This window comes from Elephantulus edwardii, unplaced genomic scaffold, assembly GCF_000299155.1.
Source record: "Elephantulus edwardii isolate Elephantulus edwardi_28Jun2011 unplaced genomic scaffold, EleEdw1.0 scaffold00148, whole genome shotgun sequence".
In the NCBI taxonomy this organism is placed as follows: Eukaryota; Metazoa; Chordata; class Mammalia; order Macroscelidea; family Macroscelididae; genus Elephantulus; species Elephantulus edwardii.
Window position 1 is genome coordinate 7767504 of NW_006399898.1, and position 21264 is coordinate 7788767.

General features: G+C 39.9%; 1 protein-coding gene across 1 annotated transcript in view; it reads right to left on the bottom strand.

Moving 5' to 3' along the window:
• Positions 1–21264, bottom strand: part of HECTD4 (HECT domain containing E3 ubiquitin protein ligase 4) — a 133077-nt gene that overhangs the window by 74732 nt on the left and 37081 nt on the right. The window contains exons 13-25 of the mRNA XM_006894679.1: positions 19886–19956; positions 18996–19101; positions 18331–18451; positions 17545–17673; positions 15317–15441; positions 12953–13106; positions 12345–12445; positions 7581–7779; positions 4713–4837; positions 3531–3666; positions 2463–2626; positions 1671–1904; positions 130–322 (exon numbers count right to left, since the gene is read on the bottom strand). Of these exons, the coding sequence (XP_006894741.1) occupies positions 130–322; positions 1671–1904; positions 2463–2626; positions 3531–3666; positions 4713–4837; positions 7581–7779; positions 12345–12445; positions 12953–13106; positions 15317–15441; positions 17545–17673; positions 18331–18451; positions 18996–19101; positions 19886–19956 (1858 nt within the window). The remainder of the gene's footprint in view (positions 1–129; positions 323–1670; positions 1905–2462; positions 2627–3530; positions 3667–4712; positions 4838–7580; positions 7780–12344; positions 12446–12952; positions 13107–15316; positions 15442–17544; positions 17674–18330; positions 18452–18995; positions 19102–19885; positions 19957–21264) is intronic.

Genomic DNA, 21264 nt, shown 5'->3' on the forward strand with positions numbered 1-21264 from the left:
ATCTGTGAATCTGGAAATGTGAATTGTAAAAAAAAAAATTAGATCATGTCCTGTTTCTTTCAATTTCCAGAAAATAAATTTGTTCTAACAGTTTGTAAGAAAAAGTTATGTCTGCCTGAATTAACTTACTTGCAGTTGTCTCTCCATGGCATTGAGTTTCTTAAAGGTCTCTCCCATAATTTTACACAATAAATCATATTCTTCAGCGTGTTCTTCTTGATACTGGAAATTTATTAAGGACTGCAGTGCATCAACCAAGTTTAAGTGTTTAATAACACACGACACCACCATTTCCTCCATCACATCTGGCTGAATCACTTCCCTGGGATAACAATGGCAATCAGTCAGATGAGTGACATGCTATCAAGTCCCCAGCACTGCAGTTTACAGGTTTAAGAAAGTAGGATTCCCTTTAAATGTGCTAAATGCAGTCATCACACCTTATGATAGCAGAGTGGTGGGCATGGACATGATGTGGCTATCACATCAAGTTCACAATGGTTTAGTAAATTAGCTGCTAATCAAAACTATAGAGGCTTCCTGCCTACGACTTGTGTATTTTTAGCAGGAGTCCTAACAGAATTGGAAAGCTATTTAAGGCTTCAGAAAATATCTACAGCACCATTTATCTATCTGTTCTTTTTACACAGTATTATGGTGCATGGCATTATGGATTTGGGGCTGATAATACTGATAAAAATGGTGTTTCTGTAATCTCCCATCTTGAATTTTATGTTTTCTTGAAATATTTCTCTCAGACGGGAACTCTTGTTTCAGAGGGCAGCATGGAAACCAAGCAAATTTTGAGGCAGGAAAGACCTTCACAACTTTAAGACTTTACATTCTATACAAAAAAAATCTCTCACCATTACATTTGGTAGTCACCAAATAGAAAGGAACATCTCTAGACTATGGAAACTATTTAAAGGGCCAACTGATCAAACTAGCACAGAAAAACCCAGAATGTGCATTAGAATCACATGGAAAATTTGTTAAAACTCCTATCACTGGGTGGCATCCCCAAAGCTTCTATCTCTGGTAGGGGTGGTTTAGGGTGTGAGATTTGTATTTCTAACAAGTCTCCATGTGATGCTGATATTGCTGGATCGAGGCCCAAAATATGAGAACCACAGACCTCAACTACCAGCTGGTGGTGGACTCTCCAGAGGACATAAATTCATTGTGTGAATGTACCACAGTTTTTTCTATGCATTCTTATTATGCAGCACTGAAAAACAATGCACTCATAACACTTTACACAACATGGGGTAGCCTGAAGGATATTATGCTGAGTGAAATATCTCAGTCATAAAAGGACAAATACTGAGTAACACTACCATTAGAGAATAGAATAGATGTGGGTGGGTAAGCAGAAAATGGGAAAAGAGTGGATAGACAGTGAACTCTGAAGAAGAACAAATAAGAGGAAGAACTGTTCGTAAGGAATATATGATTAGGCATTACACGTATGACAATAATCTGTAACAGGGGATACATTGCTGGGTGGGCTGAGGGGGGAAGAAAATGTTCAATGAAAGAAAAAATATATTAAAAAAAAGTGAACATAAATTCAAAGGTTTATTTCACAGGCTCTAGGAAGACACATTCCCTCTTTAGTGATTTAAAACTGATCTCATGTGATAAAAATAAAGTATCAGACAGTCACATACTTTATACTCGGTCTGAATTGAGGTCTAGCACGCCCAGAAATCTCCCTGAGCTTTATCATGATTCCGGGAGGCAGCCTGATGCGAGGCAGGTCAAAGTAGTTTCCCACAGGAGGCACGAGGACGTCCGAGGGGTAGGTGAACTCGCGGTCTTCTTCGATGGTCAGAGGCAGTGGCGAGGGACTTGGGGTAAGAGCAGGGGAGATCACTCCATTGGCCTCCACCTGCCACTGGCACCTGAGCAAACACCAAAGAGACCATCACTCTCTACTTACTGCAGTTTACTGGAGACCTGCTTAACAGCCTCAGAGGTAACAACACCAGGAAGTGCTGATTAGGGGTTATTTATCAAGTCTTCTCTAGAGTCTCAGGAAAAAGATGCCATACAAATATGTCACATAGATACCTCTTCTCTAGAATTTTTGCTGAAAACTTTAAAACATATTTTAAAAGCTGAGTGGCATGGCTAAGAGCCATACACAGACATCTCGATTCATAAACAGAATGCTAGATTTGCTTTATTACATTTTCCTATCCTTTAGGGATCCTTGAATCCCATCACACAATACTCAGGCTGGGGAAAAGCTTACCCAACTCAAGGTTACAATGTCAAATTTAGTAAAGTGAATATTACACTTTGGTGTAATATTCATCTTCTCTCTCAGACCCAAGGACTCTCCTGAGACTGTCGGCAAATCACACAATCAGCTGGGACACACTCTAAAAGGAGTTTCTCCACTTCATGTCCTTTTTCCCTTTTGAGCAAAACTAGCTCAACTGGAGCCTTTTTGTTACCTCTGTAAAAGTTTGGACCGAAGTAGCTCTTGACAGGCTTCTTCTTCCTTGGTGATTTCTGGTCCATTGTACAGGATTCTTAACATGGAACAAGCTAATACTGACAGACCTAGAGCCAGGTCTACCAGAAAGGGCAAGCCTCCTGAGACATCCTCTGAAGATTCCTACAAGGTAGACACGGGCAAACCACGCTGGTCAGTGTGCTGCCCCAGGCTGCACCATCCCCAGCCAGGGGTTTCACAGAGCAGCAGCTAGTGCCATTGCTGCACATGGACACATGGACGGCACCCCAAATCATGAGCAGATAGATGGTGGCACTGGAATGACCACAGCGTGAAGTCTCAAAAAAACATTAGAGGGAAAAGAGCTAGTAAGGCTCCATATTAGGAATGGTAAAAATTCCATGCAAGAAGCCCAAGTTCTTTGAGTGGCCTCCCCTCTGATGTGACAGACGTGGGCAGTCAGGTTTGGTTTTGTCATCCCTATGTTGTGCTAGAATCATGATGTTGTCAATTACTGCTCTGAATTCATTCAACAAATAATCCAGAGCTTACCGTGTACCAGAAATTGTTCTGGGATCCTGAAATACATCAAAGAACAAAACATAGATCCCTGCTCTCATGGAGCTTACATTCTAGCAGAAAACTCCACTCCAGATAGTCTTAGCTTGGTTAAACTCAAGCAATCTCTAGTCTAAAATAAGTTTTCAAAAATCAGGCCATTAGAGGGGTTAATGGAATAACTATTCTTAAAACCCAGAATCCAAGCGCTTACTTAAGTGTTCAAGTCTTCTTTGCCCTATGGAAAGATGCTGGAGTCAGGCCACCTAGCCAGGTTTGGAAGACAGAGCCCCTATCGATGGAGAATTTCTGTGGTGCTGAATTGGTTTTAGGCTGTACCTAGTGCTTTTTCCATAAGAAGAAACAGAATGGTTGACTACTGCCAAATGGAAGAGACGAATGAAAACGGCTCATATTTTGACCCATTGTCAAGGCAAATATGATGTCTGTAACCAAGGTACAAAGGAGAAAGGACATTAAGACCACGGCTGTGGTTAGAATCCAGTACCTGAGCGCGGACTGTGCAAGCAAAGCCCCACATAGCTTTATCGGGAGTGTTGTGTTCACGGCCACTTCTCATTTCAAAGGAGAAGGTGACTGTATCTCCTTCCACCTTAAAATTTAAGGAAGGGGGGAGAGATGCACTTTAAAAATGAGACAACTTTTAAGAGAGCAATGAAGTTCAGTGATTCACTTTCAGAAGGACCACAGCAACATTTCACTCCTTTTCTTATTGTTGTTCCCTAGGAGTTTCAATTCCTTCCTCTCATTTAGACACCAACTTTTAGATATCTCTCCTAAGCAGGGAGCCTTGGCACGCTAGGCACCTGTCAGATGGGCCACAACTGACCAGGAGCTGGACCAGAGGGATGATTAATGAAATCTGGTGCATAATTTCCAAGAAATCCCTGCAAATTATTTTCTTTCTGCCTCCCTTTCTGTTCAAACCCTCACTGATCCCAGTCATGCAGGCAAATGGCCAACCTTCTTGAAGAACACTGACCAACTGCCAGGAAGTCGTGTGTGTGTGTGTGTGTGTGTGTGTGTGTGTCCCCCCAATTCCACGAATGAGGAACAAAAGCACAGTGCACAGTGCTGAGCTGCTCAAGATCTGGAGACATCCCTGTAGCCTGTGTGATCCCAATTAAGTTAAAGATGGTGTGTGTAACACAGAGGCTCAGAGGGAAGCCTCTGAAACAGTTCTTGAGTTTTAACAGGCATTTCTGTTCATAATAATTTTCTAAGCAAATCTGGAGTTGCTTAAGGGTCTAAATGAAGAAGCAGGGCCCAAACTGTACCAGACTGAGAAGAGATCATTATCTTTGCTCTTAAGTCCCAAATTAATTTGAAATGAGCTCCACATTTTACAAGCATAATGGCCTGTGATTCTAGGCTGCCCATCATAAATTAGTCTATGAGAAGTCAGCTGAAAGAACTAGCAGACTGTCTTAATGGTCAGGGAAGAAAAATGCTTTGACCACCTCAGTCTATGGGATGTTAGAGTTCTGCAAAGGACAGAAGAAGGTTGGTGCAGATCATTCTGGAAACTCACAAACCTACCAAGGCAGACCCACCTCAACAAAAGTCTCTCTGACATATTTCCCCAAGATTATTTTAGCTAATGCTTGGCTCCATAATGAGCATTCAAGAACTTGGCTGTCCTTGCTAGGAAGTGATTACGACTGGATACCATACCTTCACCAAGTCTTTCGGCCAGCCAGTTCCTAAGACACTACGGCTGCCATATCCCAGTGTGTTGCCTCCATACTCAGCAACCTTCCTACTGTTTGTGTTAGGCCCCGCGTATATCACCAACTTCAAAACAGAAAATAGACTGTTAGACTGTAAAAGAAAAACAAAAACAACAGCTACAAATAAAAAGGCTGCAAGAAATGTTGGCATTAAATAAAACATTCATAACCAGGCACTGGTGTCAGTATATCTAATATTTCCCCCCTTTTTTGACTTTAGATATAAATGATAAGCCACTGGGATACACACAGCCTGATGTTTATAAGGCAGTCACTGGGTATTCATGATTACATTGAAAATTTTTTAATATATCTTTAAATTTTTTATAGTATCACAATTTAATTTTTAAACATAAGAGGGTTTTTAAAAACATTATTAATTTCTGTAATCAAACCCATGTAGATCAAACTTAAGGTATTTAATGCAATTTTTTGTATAAAATAGCAATTTTACTCCTGATAACTTATTATTAACATAGTATTAACAGGTACAATTTGCCCCATGAAGTCCTCCCCCAAATTAATAAAGTGAGCAAAGAGAGATGAAAAGATATCTAGCAACAACAAAATGAAAGTATCAAAACCAAGTAATGAACTTAAGAAAAAAAACCTGAAATGCAACAAATTGAAAATAAGCCAGTCTCAGAATGTCGCTTAATAGCATTCAAAGAAATTGATACAACTTTGGACTAGAAAAGGGGCTACTGCTTCTTGGGTCCATTTTGATGTATCAATAATTTCTTTAATGAGGACTCTTCGTTCATTTATAAGTAATCAATCAACTCTCTACATAGGAGAAACAGTCATGGGCCATTTGACATTCAAATACTTCTAGAAGGAAAAGGAAGCTATAAGGTCTATCAATGCCAAATTCCGTCTTCTGATGTATACTCTGACTTCATCTCACTGAATAGCAGTTATGTTTGGAGTAAAGTTGACGTTTTAGCCCTCAATGCTTCTGATTTTTGTTATTTCTTACCCTTTTGGACCTTTTGTTGACACCAGCCAGGGGCCACTGGAAAAGCAAATGTTATTTTATCCATGGATTAAGCCTCTTTGCACTTTGTCACTTAACATCTTAAGTCTACTGCAAGTGCAGGATAGGGTACATCAGAAGATGCAAATTATTGTCTTTAAAAAAAACACCTCTTCCATTTCCACCTGAATTGGTCATTGGACTAGAATCCAAGAAACACGGGTAGACGTGACGCTAGGAAACATGAAGGGGTAGACCAATGCCATGAGATGGAAGGTCTGAAAGGCCCAACAAAGGCAAGTTACAAGGGCAAGTTTTCAACTCCTCCAGAATATCTGGCATTCATCCCTCTCTAAAAATATTCTGAGGACAAGGGTCCTGTAAGTTGTTTGCTCGGTTTTTACCCTCTCACGTAACGTGTTGTTAAGAAGTCTTTTTCACCCCCACATCCCTCCTGGTGGCATCTAAGACAATTTATTCTTACACAGTTCATAGAGAAGAGACGTAATAGCTAACAGTCAGCTAACACATATAGCAGCCCTTCATATGAAAGCTATTAAGTACTCTTCCAGTTTCTCTTTCATATGCTACTTATTCCAGTTTCTTTAGCCTTTCCTCAGAAGGCTAACATGATCAGAAATGACATAAACTTCTTTTGCATTTCCTTTTATTTATAATTGCTAAGGCACCAGGTTGGAAAGTACTTCTTAAGATTAAAGGAGCCCAGGGGATAAATAATGTTTACTGCATTGAAACAGATGAGAGAGAGAACTGTTTAAGAGGATATATGAAAAGGTATTCTTGTCATGATAGGAGTCCAGAATGAAGGCTGCACAGTGGAGTGGACTTGGGGGGAGGGATTACATAACAGTAAAAGAATTTTTCTTTTACTTTTCAAAGAGAAGAGGGAACTGGCGGGGAGGGGGCGGACAGGGAGAAAAGTGCAACAATGAATGAAAGGAAACCCTAAGTCTCTGTAAACTTTCATTAAAATTAAGAAGAAAAAAAAATTACAGGAGCCCAAGGGAGCTCTGGTGGCCTAACTGCAAAAAGCTGCACTGTAATCCCAGAGGTATGCAGTTCGAATCCACCAGATGCTCTGTGGAAGGAGGGGCAATCTCCTCCTGTGCCAATCAGATCCGATTTGATGGTGTACACACACACCTCCCCCCCCATAAAAAAAGATAAAATTATAGGAGCCCATAAGTAACAGCAAACATAATCAAATAATTGAAATCACCATAAACCAGATTCCAGCACATCTAGCATCCTTTTACATGGCCACATTCTCCCCAGAAGATCTGTAAGCAGCCTCAAGAACTGGGCAGTAAGACCTTTCTATGAATGGGATTCAAACACAGAAGGAGGGCAGGACGTAAGCAGAATAAAAAGGCAATTTCCTTTGGCTTGGACTTGTGCTCTTTGAAAGCTGACAAAAATGTCCTTTGGAACACTCAGAGTCAGTGCCAGTGAGCTGCAACAACTCATAGCTGGCTCTCCACAGGGTTTCTGAGGGTGACTTGAATGGGAAGAGATGTTCAGCTTTCTCCCAAGGAGTGAATGGTGAATTTAAACCACTTCTGGATTAGGAGCGCAACTTCCTATGGTCCGTGCCACCAGCATTTAACAAGTGCAGTGAAAACACTGTTCTTAGACCACAGAGGTGGTGGCTTTTTCCTGTCCCCAGTTACTACCTTAGGGAAGTTCTCATTAGCGATTCCTAGAGAAGGAAAGAAGTCAAGAATGGTGACCCGCAGCAAAGAAAAATAAGAAGCCTCTAAGAAACCAGCTCCCCAGAGCTGGAAACCAGAACGAGCCAGTTCCTGCTTACTTTGTCATAGTCGTACTGCGAAGAACATCTGCTATCAAACCGGAGATACAGGCAGCGAGCTCCAGGGATATGGACGGTCTCCTTAAATTTGTAGTTGTCCCTCACAGGGTGCACTGTTTCCACAGTCTTCCCAGCAGCCCAGGGGGCAGGAATCTTCAAGCCCGTGAGAAAGCCTGGTTCTTCTTTCTCTTCTAGCATTCTAAAACCAGAGACAGAGATAGTGATGTAGCTTATCAGCAAAGAAGGGGAAAAAACACAAAATAAATATGCACTACAGCACGGAAGGTAAAGAAACTGTTCTTTAGTTTTCCATAGAATGCAGTATGGACAAAGTGGTTTGTGATGGTGGTAAGAAATGAAAACCAATTAAAAAAAAATAATCCCTATATTTAAGAGGTTTGCTTCCTTTTGCTCTTAGGCATTATATTTACATTCCACGTTCTGCTTTTTCTAAGGGAGAAATTCAACTGATATCCAGCAAAGGAACTTCCAACTCTCATTGAGAATAAGAAAAAAAGATACTTCCAAGGAACTTTAACATTGGCCTCTTTCCATATCCCATAGGATTATCGTCCTGCAGAAGTTCCTTCTATCTCCAGGGTAGCTATTGAAACCTCTATGAGTACATCCAATTACAAGCTTTTTAGCAGAATTTTCACTAAGAAAAAGAACTTTCAGATCAGAGATTTTCTTTTGCTCACTGTAACTGAACTGAAGGGCTTCACAGAGCCCAAGTTTATGTAGCACACGCTCCTAAAAACTAAACCTATTTCTCTTTCCACATGGCAGATCCTTTCATTAAAAAGGCTGTACTACCTCACTGTCCAGTGTGGCAGCTGCTACAGTCAAATGTGGACATTTATTTTTTGTTTAGTAATTCTTTGCAGGCTTTTTGTGAAGTCTAACGAAACAGTTTAGTTCCGAATCAACAAGTTCTGTTGACCTTGGTCACTGACACTGTTTCCACTCTTGACTGTGCAAGAACACTCTCACTGTTCCCCTTCTGTTTGTGGTGTGGTGGCCATTTACATTTCATTGAAAGCCTTCACCCAAACAAAGAGTTTCTAAGAATAAATTTAAACTGAATAAAATGAAAAACCCAGTTGCATCTACAACCAGGAGAAGATAAAATAGATGAATGGGACCTTCTAAGAATCAAATCCTTATGCACATCCAAAAACTTCTCCAACAGGGTAAAAAAGGGAAGCCACAGACTGGGAAAAAGTATTTGGTAATGATATGTCAGATAAGGGATTTATATCTAGAATTTATAAAATACTTGAGCACCACAACAAGATAAAGGTAAGTAATCCAGCTGAAAAATGGGTACAGGATATGAACAGACACTTTCACCAAAGAAGATATTCAGATGGGCAACAAGCACATGAAGAGATATTCAAAATCCCTAGCTCTAAGAGAGATGCAAATCAAAACAACTATGAGATATCCTCTCACTCCAGTCAGAATAGCAACATTTAACTGAATAGCAAGCAACAAATGCTGACAAGGTTGTGGGGAAACTGGAACCCTTATTCACTGTTGGTGGGAGTGTAAAATGGTGCAACCACTGTGGAAGGTGGTATGGCGCTTTCTCAAACAGTTGCAAATAGGGATACCATTTGACCCAGCAATTCCACTACTGGGAATATATCCCAAAGAGACTATAACTGACATCCAAGCAGATGTATGCACACCCATGTTTATCACGGCTTTGTTCACAATAGCAAGGAGTTGGAAACAACCCAGGTGCCCATCAACAAACGAATGGATAGAGAAGCTGTGGTATAGTCACACAATGGAATACTATGCTGCATTGAAAAACAAGGAACTCATGCAATATTATTCAAAATGGGTGAGCCTGGAGGACATTATGCTGAGTGAAATATCTCAGTCGCAAAAGGACAAATACTGCATGATGCCACTGCTGTAAAATGGGACTTATATCAGGGTTGGGGTAAGAGTGAGAAAAACTGGATAAATTGTGTATACTGCTCTGAAACAGATGAGGGAGAGAATAATTTAAAAGCGATGTATGATAGGGTATTATGGTTATCACAAGAGTCCACAATTAAGGTTGCATAGTGGAATGTACCTGGGGTCATGGGAGGGGGCGGGGGGATTGTGTACCAGGGAGGGAGTTTTTCTTTTACTTTTCAAAGAGAGGAGTGAACTGGGGTGAGGGGGAGGGCTGGGCAGGGAGAGAAGTGCAGCAATGAATGAATGGAAATCCAAAATCTCTGTAAATGTTCATTAAAATTATTTAAATAAAAAAAATTACCATAAAACCCAGTTGCTCCTTTTTGTTGCACGAGTCACCACAATGCAACATTCAATCACAGCACAGAGCTATGGCAGACCACATCAGACAGAAACATGGTTATCCTTCACTGAGGAGTTCAACGGATAGCACTACTCTAGACATATTCCTTCCAAGTCAGTGTTCAGAGAGAGTGTTACTGAGGTAATGCTGGCATCGTATACATTACACATATCTAAAGCAACTTGATAGATGTGAACAAATGAACACATTTGTGACGTTTCCTCTATCTGTTTTAAATTCCTCTGCTTCTAACAGAGGTAATGGCTTGCATTTGTAGGAGTTGTATACAAATGGAATTGCAGTGTTTACTAGTTTGGAGAGAGGGGTAAGAAAGTGATTCCACCTACAACCAGGAGAGGATAAAGTAGATGAATGGGACCTTCTAAGAATCAAATCCAAAAACTTCTCTAACAGTGTAAAAAGGGAAGCCACAGACTGGAAGAAAAATATTTGGTAATGCATATCTTATAAGGGACTTATATCTAGAATGTATAGCATACTCGAGCACCACAACATGATAAACAACCCAACTGCAAAATGGGCACAGGATATGAACAGACACTTCACTGAGGAAGACATTCAGATTGCAAACCCATGAAGAAATTGTCAAAATTCCAAGCAATCAAAACTACTATGAGATGTCATCACACCCCAGTAAGAATAGCAAAAGTCAACAGAGCAGCAAACAACAAATGCAGATGAGGTTGTGGAGAAACTGGAACATTTATTCACTGTTGGTGGAAGTGTAAAATGGTGTAACCACTCTGGCAGGCAGTATGGCGCTTTCTCAAAAAGTTAGAAATAGAAATACCATTTGACCCAGTAATTCCACTACTGGGAATATACCCTTAAGAAATCAGAACTGCCTTCCAAACAGATATATGCACACCCATGTTTACTGCTGCTTTGTTCACAATAGCAAAGAGTTGGAACCAATGCAAGTGCCCATCGACAAATGGATAGAGAAGCTGTGGAATATTCACACAATGGAATATTATGTAGCACTGAAAAACCAAGAACTCATGAACTATTAATGGGTGCCCATGGAGGACATTATGCTAAGTGAAATATCTCAGTCACGAAAAGACAAATACTATATAATGCCACTGTTATAAAACAGTGCTGACAAAGGGGGTTGGGGGAAAACTAAGAAAAGAGGGAATAAATAATATACATGGCCCTGAAAACAGATGAGGGAGAGAACTGTATAAAAGGAATACATGATTAGGTATTATTGGTATGACAAGAGTCCATAATAAGAGCTGCATAGTAAAGTGGTGGTGGGAGAAAACTGTATATGAACGAAGGATGTTTTTCTTTCCAAAGAAAAAAGCAAACTGGGGTGAGGGGAAGGGGCAGGGAGGAAAATGTGCAACAATGAGTGAATGGAAATCCAAGGTCTCTATAAACTTACAATAAAATCTCAATTTAAAAAAAAAGAAGGGTGATTCTTTTTTTTTAACCTGTGGGAAAATAAATACCACAAGAAATCTGGTCTTTCACCCAGGCCTATGAGTTTAATTCAGTGACATTAATCATACTCACTATGTTGTCAAACTGTCACTACTATTTGAGAAATAAAAATTTATCACCTCAGAAACCATAAGGCAATAACCTCATACTTAAACCCCTACTTCTTGGTAAGCACTAAGAAACCTGGGTTTTCTATGCTTTTCCAGTTCTATATACTTCATATAGTGGAATCATTCAGTATTTGTCCTTTTGAGTCTGACTTATTTCACCTAACATAATGCCACAGCATGCTATCATGACCTCATTTCCATTCACTGCTGAGTAACAAGCCGTTGTATAGCGCGCACACACTGTTTATCCAGTCATCTCTTGATGGACGGTTTCTAAGTTTTTGGCTACCGGTGTTGGCTTCTTTGAGTCATCACCAGATTAACCCATGCTGTGGAACACTTCAGTAAATAGTTCACTCTTTCTCCTTACTGATTAGAATTCCAGTGTTTAGATACACCACAATGATTTTTCCTTTACTTATTGGCGGAAATTTAAGTTGTTTCTAATTTGAGGTTTTTCTGGCTTAGGGTTATAATAACTAAAGGGGTGAGGAATAGTTATGTACAAGTCTTTGTAAAATTCTACACCTCATTTTCTGTCGGGCAAATACCTAGAAATATAATAGCTAGAGCTAATAGTGGGTGTACATTAACTTTGGAAAACGGTCAAACTGTCTTCCACAGTCATAATATTTCATATTCCACCATGAGGGTATAAGATCCACGGGGAAATGTCTTCTGACTTGTGTTCATACCTCTACAAAGAAATTCTACAGTTATCTGTAAAACCTTGACCCTCAAATATCTTTCTTTTCCCAGTCGGCAGATCCTGGCTAGAAACTGGTCATACAAAGAGTACTGGGATTTCCCCAGAAGAGGTAAGGAAGGGGTTTTATGGGGAAGGGAAGCAGGATTTGTCACCTCTCATCAGGAAACAGCCTGCCCTTCTGGTCAGATGCACCACAGGGGGAATAGCCCACCTCAGCAAAAACCGGAGACTGGGTTTTAAGCAGCAAAGCCGTCTGAAACACAAAACCAATGTCAGGTCTTAAAGTGCTAACAGTTAATTATCTGGATGGTCCTAGAGCTAGGCATGGTATTCTCATTTAAGCAGTCTTTTTACAATTCTAATCTGCTCTCCTTCATTAGGAAATACTTAACTACCCAGACCAATTGACATGTACGTAATGCTAGGATGGAATACACCATTAATATTAGTTACCCATAATTGGCAAGGGCTCTGGAGAGGCAAGATAAAGTTAGGGATTCAATGCTACATGGCCAATTAACAATTATACAACTGAATCAAGAGATGGACAATGAAAACAGGCCAAAATGTTGCAACATATAGTCAAACAAAAAATAACACGCTCCCCCTTGGAATTTTAGGTAACCTCTATAATAGGGTGTGCTTCTTCACTCATTTTCTCCCCTGGTTTCTGAAAGGCATGGCCATGCTTATTCTGCATACTGGGGCAATGTGAAACGCACTGGTGGAAAAATAATATGTGTGAGCTCGAGGCATGTACCTGGCTGGTATAGAGCACCAGCTGCACCAGCTGAGGCATCAGAGCATCGGCCATGGTCAGAGTCTGTAAGTTCGGATGCATCAGAGACGTCAGTAACACTGGAAGAAGGTGCCCAAGCATCGTGGCCTTAGTAACTTGTTCCAAGCCTTTTAACCTACCCAAAACAAAACAAAACAAAACATACAGTCTAAGCAATTCTCAATGAAATGAAGCAACAAAAGTCATATTTACTTGATCAATTTTCTTTCATTGAAATCTTTGAATTGGCTAAGTGTTTAAGGTACATGGCAAGCCTTTTAGTCCTCAAATTCCTCATCTTCTACTTTTGAGGGAAGGAACTCTGGCGGTGTAGTGTGTAATGTGCTATGGAAGTAACCTAAAGGCTGGCAGTTCAAAACTCCCAGCCACTCCGGGGGAGAAAGATGGGCAGTGTCCTCCCACAACAGTTTATAGCTGCAAAAGTGGTTTCAGGGTTGCAATGAGGGGGAGAAGATTCGACAGTGGGCAAGGGCCACAGAGGGAGAGAGCAAGACTAGACATCCACTAGTGGATTTCACCAGTGACTTTGGCAAAAAAAAAAAAAAAAAAAGGAAAAGTCCCCCAGTACATATCCTAGTACTTTCAAAGTACTTTACAAATGAGTTCTAAATTCAAATAGTTGTTCTAGGTGTGAATTCTCTGCCAAGTTCCCTGTGCTCTGGGCTGCTGGTCACTGCGCTACACTGAGACTGAGGGGGAGAAGTGAAGTGGTACAGAGTGGCTGCCACTGCCCAGAGCAGTGACCTCCACTTGTGGCCTCCAACAGCTGAGTGTGATATGGGGGAAAACAGAGATTTTAAATTTTTCTTTAAAACTCTACTATCTCCACCCTCTGCTAGGGGAATGAAGGTATGGAGTGTCCCAGAAAGATAAGGGTATGTCAGTTCTCTGAGAACACCAGGTCACTGGTGTGGCGGGGGAGAACTGCCATCTCCCAGGGTCCCATATCAGATTATACCTGTCCACTACTCCACACCACAAGTAGACCTGATACATGCTGTGGAGCTGATCTGTTTTCTTCTAGAAATATATATTGTTGAGTTTCTGGTGAAAATTCACACAGCAAATTAGGTCCCCATTTAATAATTTATATACATACGTATTGTTTGGTGGCATGGGTTACAACGTCTCCACTTTGTCAACAGTTACATCTGTTCTCGTCATTCCACTTCTAAGAATCCATCTTCCCAGCCCTTCCGGAGGTCTCACACCCCCCAGCAAAACACCTATCTGACTGATATTACTGATGGTCCCAACTCATACTACTGCAAGAGTGGTAGGAAAAAAACAGGAGGGACACAGGGGCAAGTAAGTATACAGAAATGAACAAACAAATCCATTGCCGTCAAGTCAATTGTGACTCATAGTGACTTTGCAGGATGGAGCACTTCTGAGGCGGGAAATCTTCCTGGAGCAGACTGCCTCACCTTCTCTCACAAACTGAATGGTAGGTTCACACTGCCTACCTTTTGGTTAGTAGCTAAGTGCCTTAGTCACAGTGCTCCCAGACAAGGTTACTGAGGCAAAAAGTTATACTGCAGGATAACATTTGATCAGCATCCCTAATTTTAAAAGCATGAGAAAAATACAGTATGTAACTCATCTCTAAAAGAAATTTTAATGCAGAGAATTAAAAAAAAAGCTTTATTACTGTGAAAAAGAAGTCTAGCCTCTGTATGATTCATTCCTATGTCTGGAGAAGTAAAATTACAGTAGAAACACACGTTTGTTGTGTCAGCATCAATTTAAGACTGTGAAGCACCTGTCTCACCAAGCCACTGCTCCCTCCCAAGGACTCATCACGTCCTTTGGTGCTGAGCTGGAACTTCAAGGACAAGCTTATTTGGGAAGAATGATCATGGACATTCCAAATGCAGACAAGGCTGTGCTCCACAACTTAGCTGACCTATAGTCATGGCTCTTGGCCTAAGCTAAAAGCACCATTGAAAGGTTCGACGGCAGTGTTCACTAGAGTGGATGGATAATGAACACTGCATTAGAACAGATGAAGGGGAGAACTGTCTGAAAGGAATATATGATTATGCACTGTATGTATGAAAACTGTCTGGAACAAAGGGTGCATTGTGGGGTGATCTGGGAGAGTGGGAGGGAAAGGGGGAGAAAATGTGCAACAATGAATAAATAAAAGAGAAAGTAAATAAATAAATAAAGGGCTCGACTGCATTTGGCATCGTCATATTTGCCATTTCAACCTATTCTCACGATCAATCACTCTTGTTTGATGCCACGTTCTAGATGTCTTGATGTTTGCATAGAACTTCTCCCTAAAGGACAGCTGGTAAGAGTGCAGACCTGTTTCCTCACCTCTGCTCGCAGTCTGCTATGTCACTATTGATGAGGGCAGTTGTGACCTGCTGTAGCATTTCCAGCACTTCATCACAGCCAGTCAGGATTTGGGTGGCAAGGGCCAAAATACTGACCTTCAGCTCCTAGGCAGAAAATAGCACCATGTTAGCCTCAGCTGGGTGATGAGTAAGTATTCAAGTCACAATGACAGCATGAAATGATGTATTTAATGATGTATTTCCAAATTAAAAGATGAGGTGGCCAGAATAAGCCCAAAGCAGTCCATTCCGCTAGGATGGTAAGCAGTGATTTGATTTGGGAGGCTATGGTCAGGAGTGCTGACAGAAATACGCAGTATTTCCCAGGGAGCACACAGAGTCCCTAGGAGAAAGGTGCATTTCTCCCATCCCTCCAGCACAAGAGAGCTCCTGGTGGCCAGCCCAGAAACTGTCCAGGTGGAAGATTGCCTTGGGTGGTATGAGGATAGCTAAAGAGAAAAACAGAACAGTAAAAGGCGCATGTATAGGCGGTGAACAAATGAGACAAAAACACAACATTCTGAAATTGTATAAGTGACCTTTGCATTTAATATCTTAAATTCATTACATTTGAAAACAAGCATGTTTTTAAAAAATCAGAGTTGTAGGCAGTTACAGGCTACTAAAGACTAAAATGAATTATTAGGGAATTAGTGGGAGTTTAAATACTAAACAATCAGGTAGGAAATGAATACCACAGACATGGTAGCTTACAATTATTTCCTATTTTTAAAAAAATACCATCAAACTAGCCCTCTAGGAAAAATATGTGTGTTTTTAATTTTCCTCAGAAATGCCAGACAGTCAAACCTATTCTATCATCACTATTTCTCTTTCCTTTCATAGTTTAATTGAGACTTTATCGAATTTAGCCATTTCAAACAAAGGAAATTCTATTTGGAATTGCATGAGTGTTTGCTGTGATTATTTTCATTAGTATGAGCAAAAAAAATCTGAACTTTCTAGAACATGGGATCCTGGTATACATCATCTCAATAACCTACACTATCACTTACAGACTGCACGCCATGAATCAGCACTGGGTCAGGTGTTTCACATACCTAGTCTACAGCCATCACAGCAACCTGACAAGATAGGTGTTATTGTTTTTACTGTTTAGGAAACCAAGGCAAGAGAAACTAAATCACATCAGCAATTTAAATTATGAATACATGCATTCTTGATTATTGAAAAAACCGATTCGGTAATGAGGTAAGTGTATAAATATCAATGAGCAAGTGTATGATTTATATTGTATTTATGCATAGAAGAATAAGAAAAAAATGGGTAAACTATCGTGGCTTTTATCTTTCACTATGACTGGTTTACTATCCTATCTCCAATAAGGCTAAGTAAACATGTTAAGGAAGAACAAAATCCTTGATTTCTCGAGCTCTCCCACAAAGATGAAATTCTGAAGAGCAATGCAAACAGCAGCCTTGAGCATCTGTCAGAATTATAACGGCCACTACTATAAAAATTTGTGAGATAGCTATAAATTACTAAGTAAAGAATTTCAGAAAAATGACATGAACTCTAAGTGGAGAAATTAAAATCACCAAAGAGACTGGGAGAAGGGTGACCGTCACCTTTGTAAAGTCACTTGACTCAAGAGAAGGCAGCAGACTGCCCCACAATGAATGTGTTTTAAATGTTATTCTCCACAAAATATCGGAATCAATCTGTATCTATGGTATCTGGAAGGAGTCTTGATGGCATAGTAAGCTGTTCACCGAAAGGTCAGCAGTTCATATCCAGATGCTGCTACTCGGAGGAACAACGACACTGTCTGTACGCGTTAAGATTTACAGCCCAAGATCCCCAATGGAGCATTGCCTTGAGTCACAATCAACTGTATGGCAGTGAGTGGAGATAGGATACACAGATCCAGACAGGCAAACAGTGATATAAATAAAATTTTCAGGTGTGTATGAGATCATGTGTATGTGCCTTTTATAGCCCTTAAAAGATGAAAATAAACAAGGCACAAAAACACCAGCACACAAGGATGACCCATTATGAAAGCGTCACGTGCATGGTAATTTCAGTAACAAAAGCTCTGTGAGATGAGTGCCCTCCTACATCCTCTCACAAAACTACAAGGCACGTGGTGAAATCGGACATAATAACACACACAAGTTTTAGCCACGTCAGCTGTGTTTTATAAGCCAGGTAGAAAGCATCATTCGAAGAAAGCTTGGTGTTTACCTGTACCTTCAATGTCTCTCCCTGCAAGGAGTTGTCACTGTCATCATTCTCATCGGGTTTAATCAAAATAGTGTTACTGAGAAGGTGGTTCTGAACTGCCATCAGATAGCGCAGGCAGGAGGAGGCAGCCTTTAACACAAATAAGGGTATTTAAATGATCTAGATGCTACTCAAAGGAGGATGTGTAAATCCTAGGACTTACACACAATTTCAGCCAGGGAAACAAAAGGAGAAAGTGTAGAGAACAGATCAAGTTAGTTTATCAGGTGACTTATTTCCACATGGCTTTGGATACAGATTTTGACACATGTAGCATAATCCACACACAGTTTAGCTACATGTTCCTCACTAATCACTCTGAATACTTAAACCGACTTTTGCATTTCATATTTCTATTTTCCCTTAACATGCTCAGGGAGACACCACCCAGACCCTTAAAAAGGATTTGTTCTCATTTGTCTTCATAAGACACTGAGAGTTTAGGAACAGTGTAAAATTACAAATCAATAGGAAAAACTCCTCGGAAACAAACTAAAATGATAAACCACACCAAACACTTCACTGGATCAAGAAATTTAAGTGGAGGGTAATAAAGATCTAGATCGGTGTTTCCAATAGATTTGCCTAGAGCTACATTTTTCACATTGGCTTTCACAAGTCTACCTTGTCAAGTGTGTGTGAGTTAAGTGTGTCTCTCTACACACATATACACACACTTCAATATAGTAAAAGGAAAAGAGAGCAGCTTGACAGAGTTTTGCTCTCATGAAAGATATTTTTACTTACAGGCACAGTTGAAAGGAGCTTTTGAAAATCGTCTTTAGAGACAGTTTGGCACTTGGTGATTAAGATACAGGATTCTCGAACAACAATCTTCAGAATGTAGTGTAAAAGTTCATCATTTAGTCTTTAAAATATGGGGGAAATGTAACAATAAAATATGGATGGCTTATTAGCAAGAGGTTAAATCATATACACTTGGTATTAAAAGACAAATCAAAGATACAAAATTAATTGGCATGGCAAACAAACCCACATACTCAATAATTATGCTAACCACTGGGACATTGTCTAAACCAAATGTACAGAAACAATATAAATAACACAGAAAAGTCACACTTCCCTTCTCTTTGTCGAACCAGCTCACACTCACCCACTCTCACATTCCAGCAGTCTGGATGAAGCCTCTTCTGAAATAAATTTAGCTCCAGACCTGACAGCTCAGTACCTTTTTCCCCATGCCCAGACTACTTTACTGATAAAATGGCAATGGTCTCTTATAATTTCTTAGAGAACCGGGATTTATTATCTTCTCAATGATCCAGGGTTTACCATGCTGGCCATAATTCTAGATAGGACAGGAGACTACATTTCATCGGACACATTTATAGGAACTTAATACTGAAAAGTGAATCAGGGCAAAGTTAGCAGAGAGACTGTAGCTGTGTCACCTGTAATGGTCGTCCTCATCACTTCCAAATCTGTTATTCTGAAGCTGCTCCGCTAAGTTGGTCAGGATCACATCCCGGAGCTGGGAGAGGCCGCTGTTTCTCTCTCCTAACAGAACAAAGCGCCGTAAGACACCTGGTAACTACATCTAGAAAACTAATGCTATTTGAAAAAACCTTAAACAAGTAGAATGTCAATATTTTCTGAGTATCTCTGCGCACCAGCTACATATATATATGTATATAATCAATATCAACAAGGCAATCTGACTTTAAATCAAACCCATTCCCCTGATATGTCATCAACTGTGATTGCTAATTCTAAATTACTGTGTCCTATAAAAACAGGATGTCTCTAGCCTGGTGTGTTTTGTTTTGTCAGGTTTTGTTCCAATTTAAACAGTTGAGTTTCAGTAAAGGAAAAAAAAATAAAATTCATGTACAAGTTACCATGATGGCTTGTCATGAAAACATTTCTTAACGATCTACAGTCAGGGCTAAGCAGTAGTGATAAGAAGAGCTTTCTAAAGCTTAAAGACCCCTAAAATAATGGTTTTTGCTTTCAGCAGGGTTGAGGTGTAAGAAATATGCAGACAATTTGTAACACAATGTTGATTAACTGATCTGAGGAAAAGAAGTATCTATTATTTTACTATCAAGTTGCTCTGTCAAGGCAATTCCAAATCTTGTTGACCCCATGTGTGCTGAGAAGAACTGCTCCACTGGGTTTTAAGAGCTGTGACTTTTCAGAAGCAAATCATCTACTCTTTACTTCTAAGAGTCTCTGGGCAGGTCTGAATTGTCAGTCTTTTGGGCAGCAGTCAAGGACTCAACGGTTTTTGCCTCCCTGGGGCAAGAAGTTTGTCCAAAGATAGCTAAGGGATAATTCTCACCTTCAGTGAGGACCAGCTTAAGCAAGTTATTGATCTCCATTTCGCCTGGGTACAAGATATTTAAACCAGAGCTGAAATGACAGAAGAGTTGAAAAAGTTTTTAGGCAAAATGTTCTAGAATATCCAAACCATAAATATTTAAAATTTGTTTTTATTAAAGATATCAGTAGGATTACATAAAAATTTGGAGTAAGTTTTAGAACTGAAAAGCACTTGACCCTAAAGTCAGGGTCTTTTGATAGGCTCCATCCCTATCTCCTTGCCTCTGAAATATCAAAATGATAACCTAACCAGGGCTGGAGGTAGAATTGGTTTAAGATATAAAAGGTCAAGAGAGTCAAACCAAAAAATAGACGCAGACTGTGCCAAAAAATTAATTTGAAAAGCAATTTCTATTTCTCAGCTTTTCTGTTTCTTTGGGCAAGGAAGCAATTTTAGGCAGCAATGTGATGCCACAAGACACAGCTTTGGGAATGGACTTAGCGTCCAAGGAAGAGCTGGTTTCTGATTGAAATGTTTAACTGATTATTTGAAGGACATAAAGAATTGCACTGCAAATGGCATGAGAAGCCTTTTTTAATATATTCAGGCTTACTGGACAGACAGTAAATTGTATAAATTTTTTTTATATTTAAAGTGTACAATTTGGTAAGCTGTGACATATATTCACCTATAAAACCATCACCACAGGAAAGAGTGAACAGATCCATTATCTCTACAAGTTTCTTCATGGCACTAGATTTTAATATTGCCTCAATGTTCTCAACAGGAACAGAACCAAAGCATAGACAATTATGGAAGACAATCCTTCTCTTTAAGTTCATCCTGATTATATTACTCTTTCACACAATTTGAAATTCCTGGCTATGAATCACTGATATATATCTGGTCACATTAAGGACCAGAAAAAAAAAAAGGAGGATTAAATGGCAATAGAAAATGGCCCATGAACTCTGCCTTCTTAACAAGATTTTTAAGAAGATCGAAAAAAATTATGACAGCTGAAATACAATAACAATGATTATTAGCACTGCTGAGAAGCTATTTTGCATCTACACTTATATAACATAAATCTCATTAACATATATGCTAAGTGCTATTTTTATGCCCATTTTATAGCTGAGAAGACAGAAGTCTCCAGCCAAGGTTATGTCTAGGAAGTGGGAGAACACAGACTCAGGCAGGCCTGTTTGTTGCCAAAGCCTGTGTTCTTAACCACCGTATTCTGTCAAATGAGACCTCAGCTCATGAGCCATCAAAATCTCTACTGAAAGGTTATGTTTTTTCATCTTTCCCTGTATCTCATTTATTTAGTTTATTTCAGTGAAAGTTTACAAATCATATTGGGTTTGGTTGTATCAGGCATCACTAAAACTATC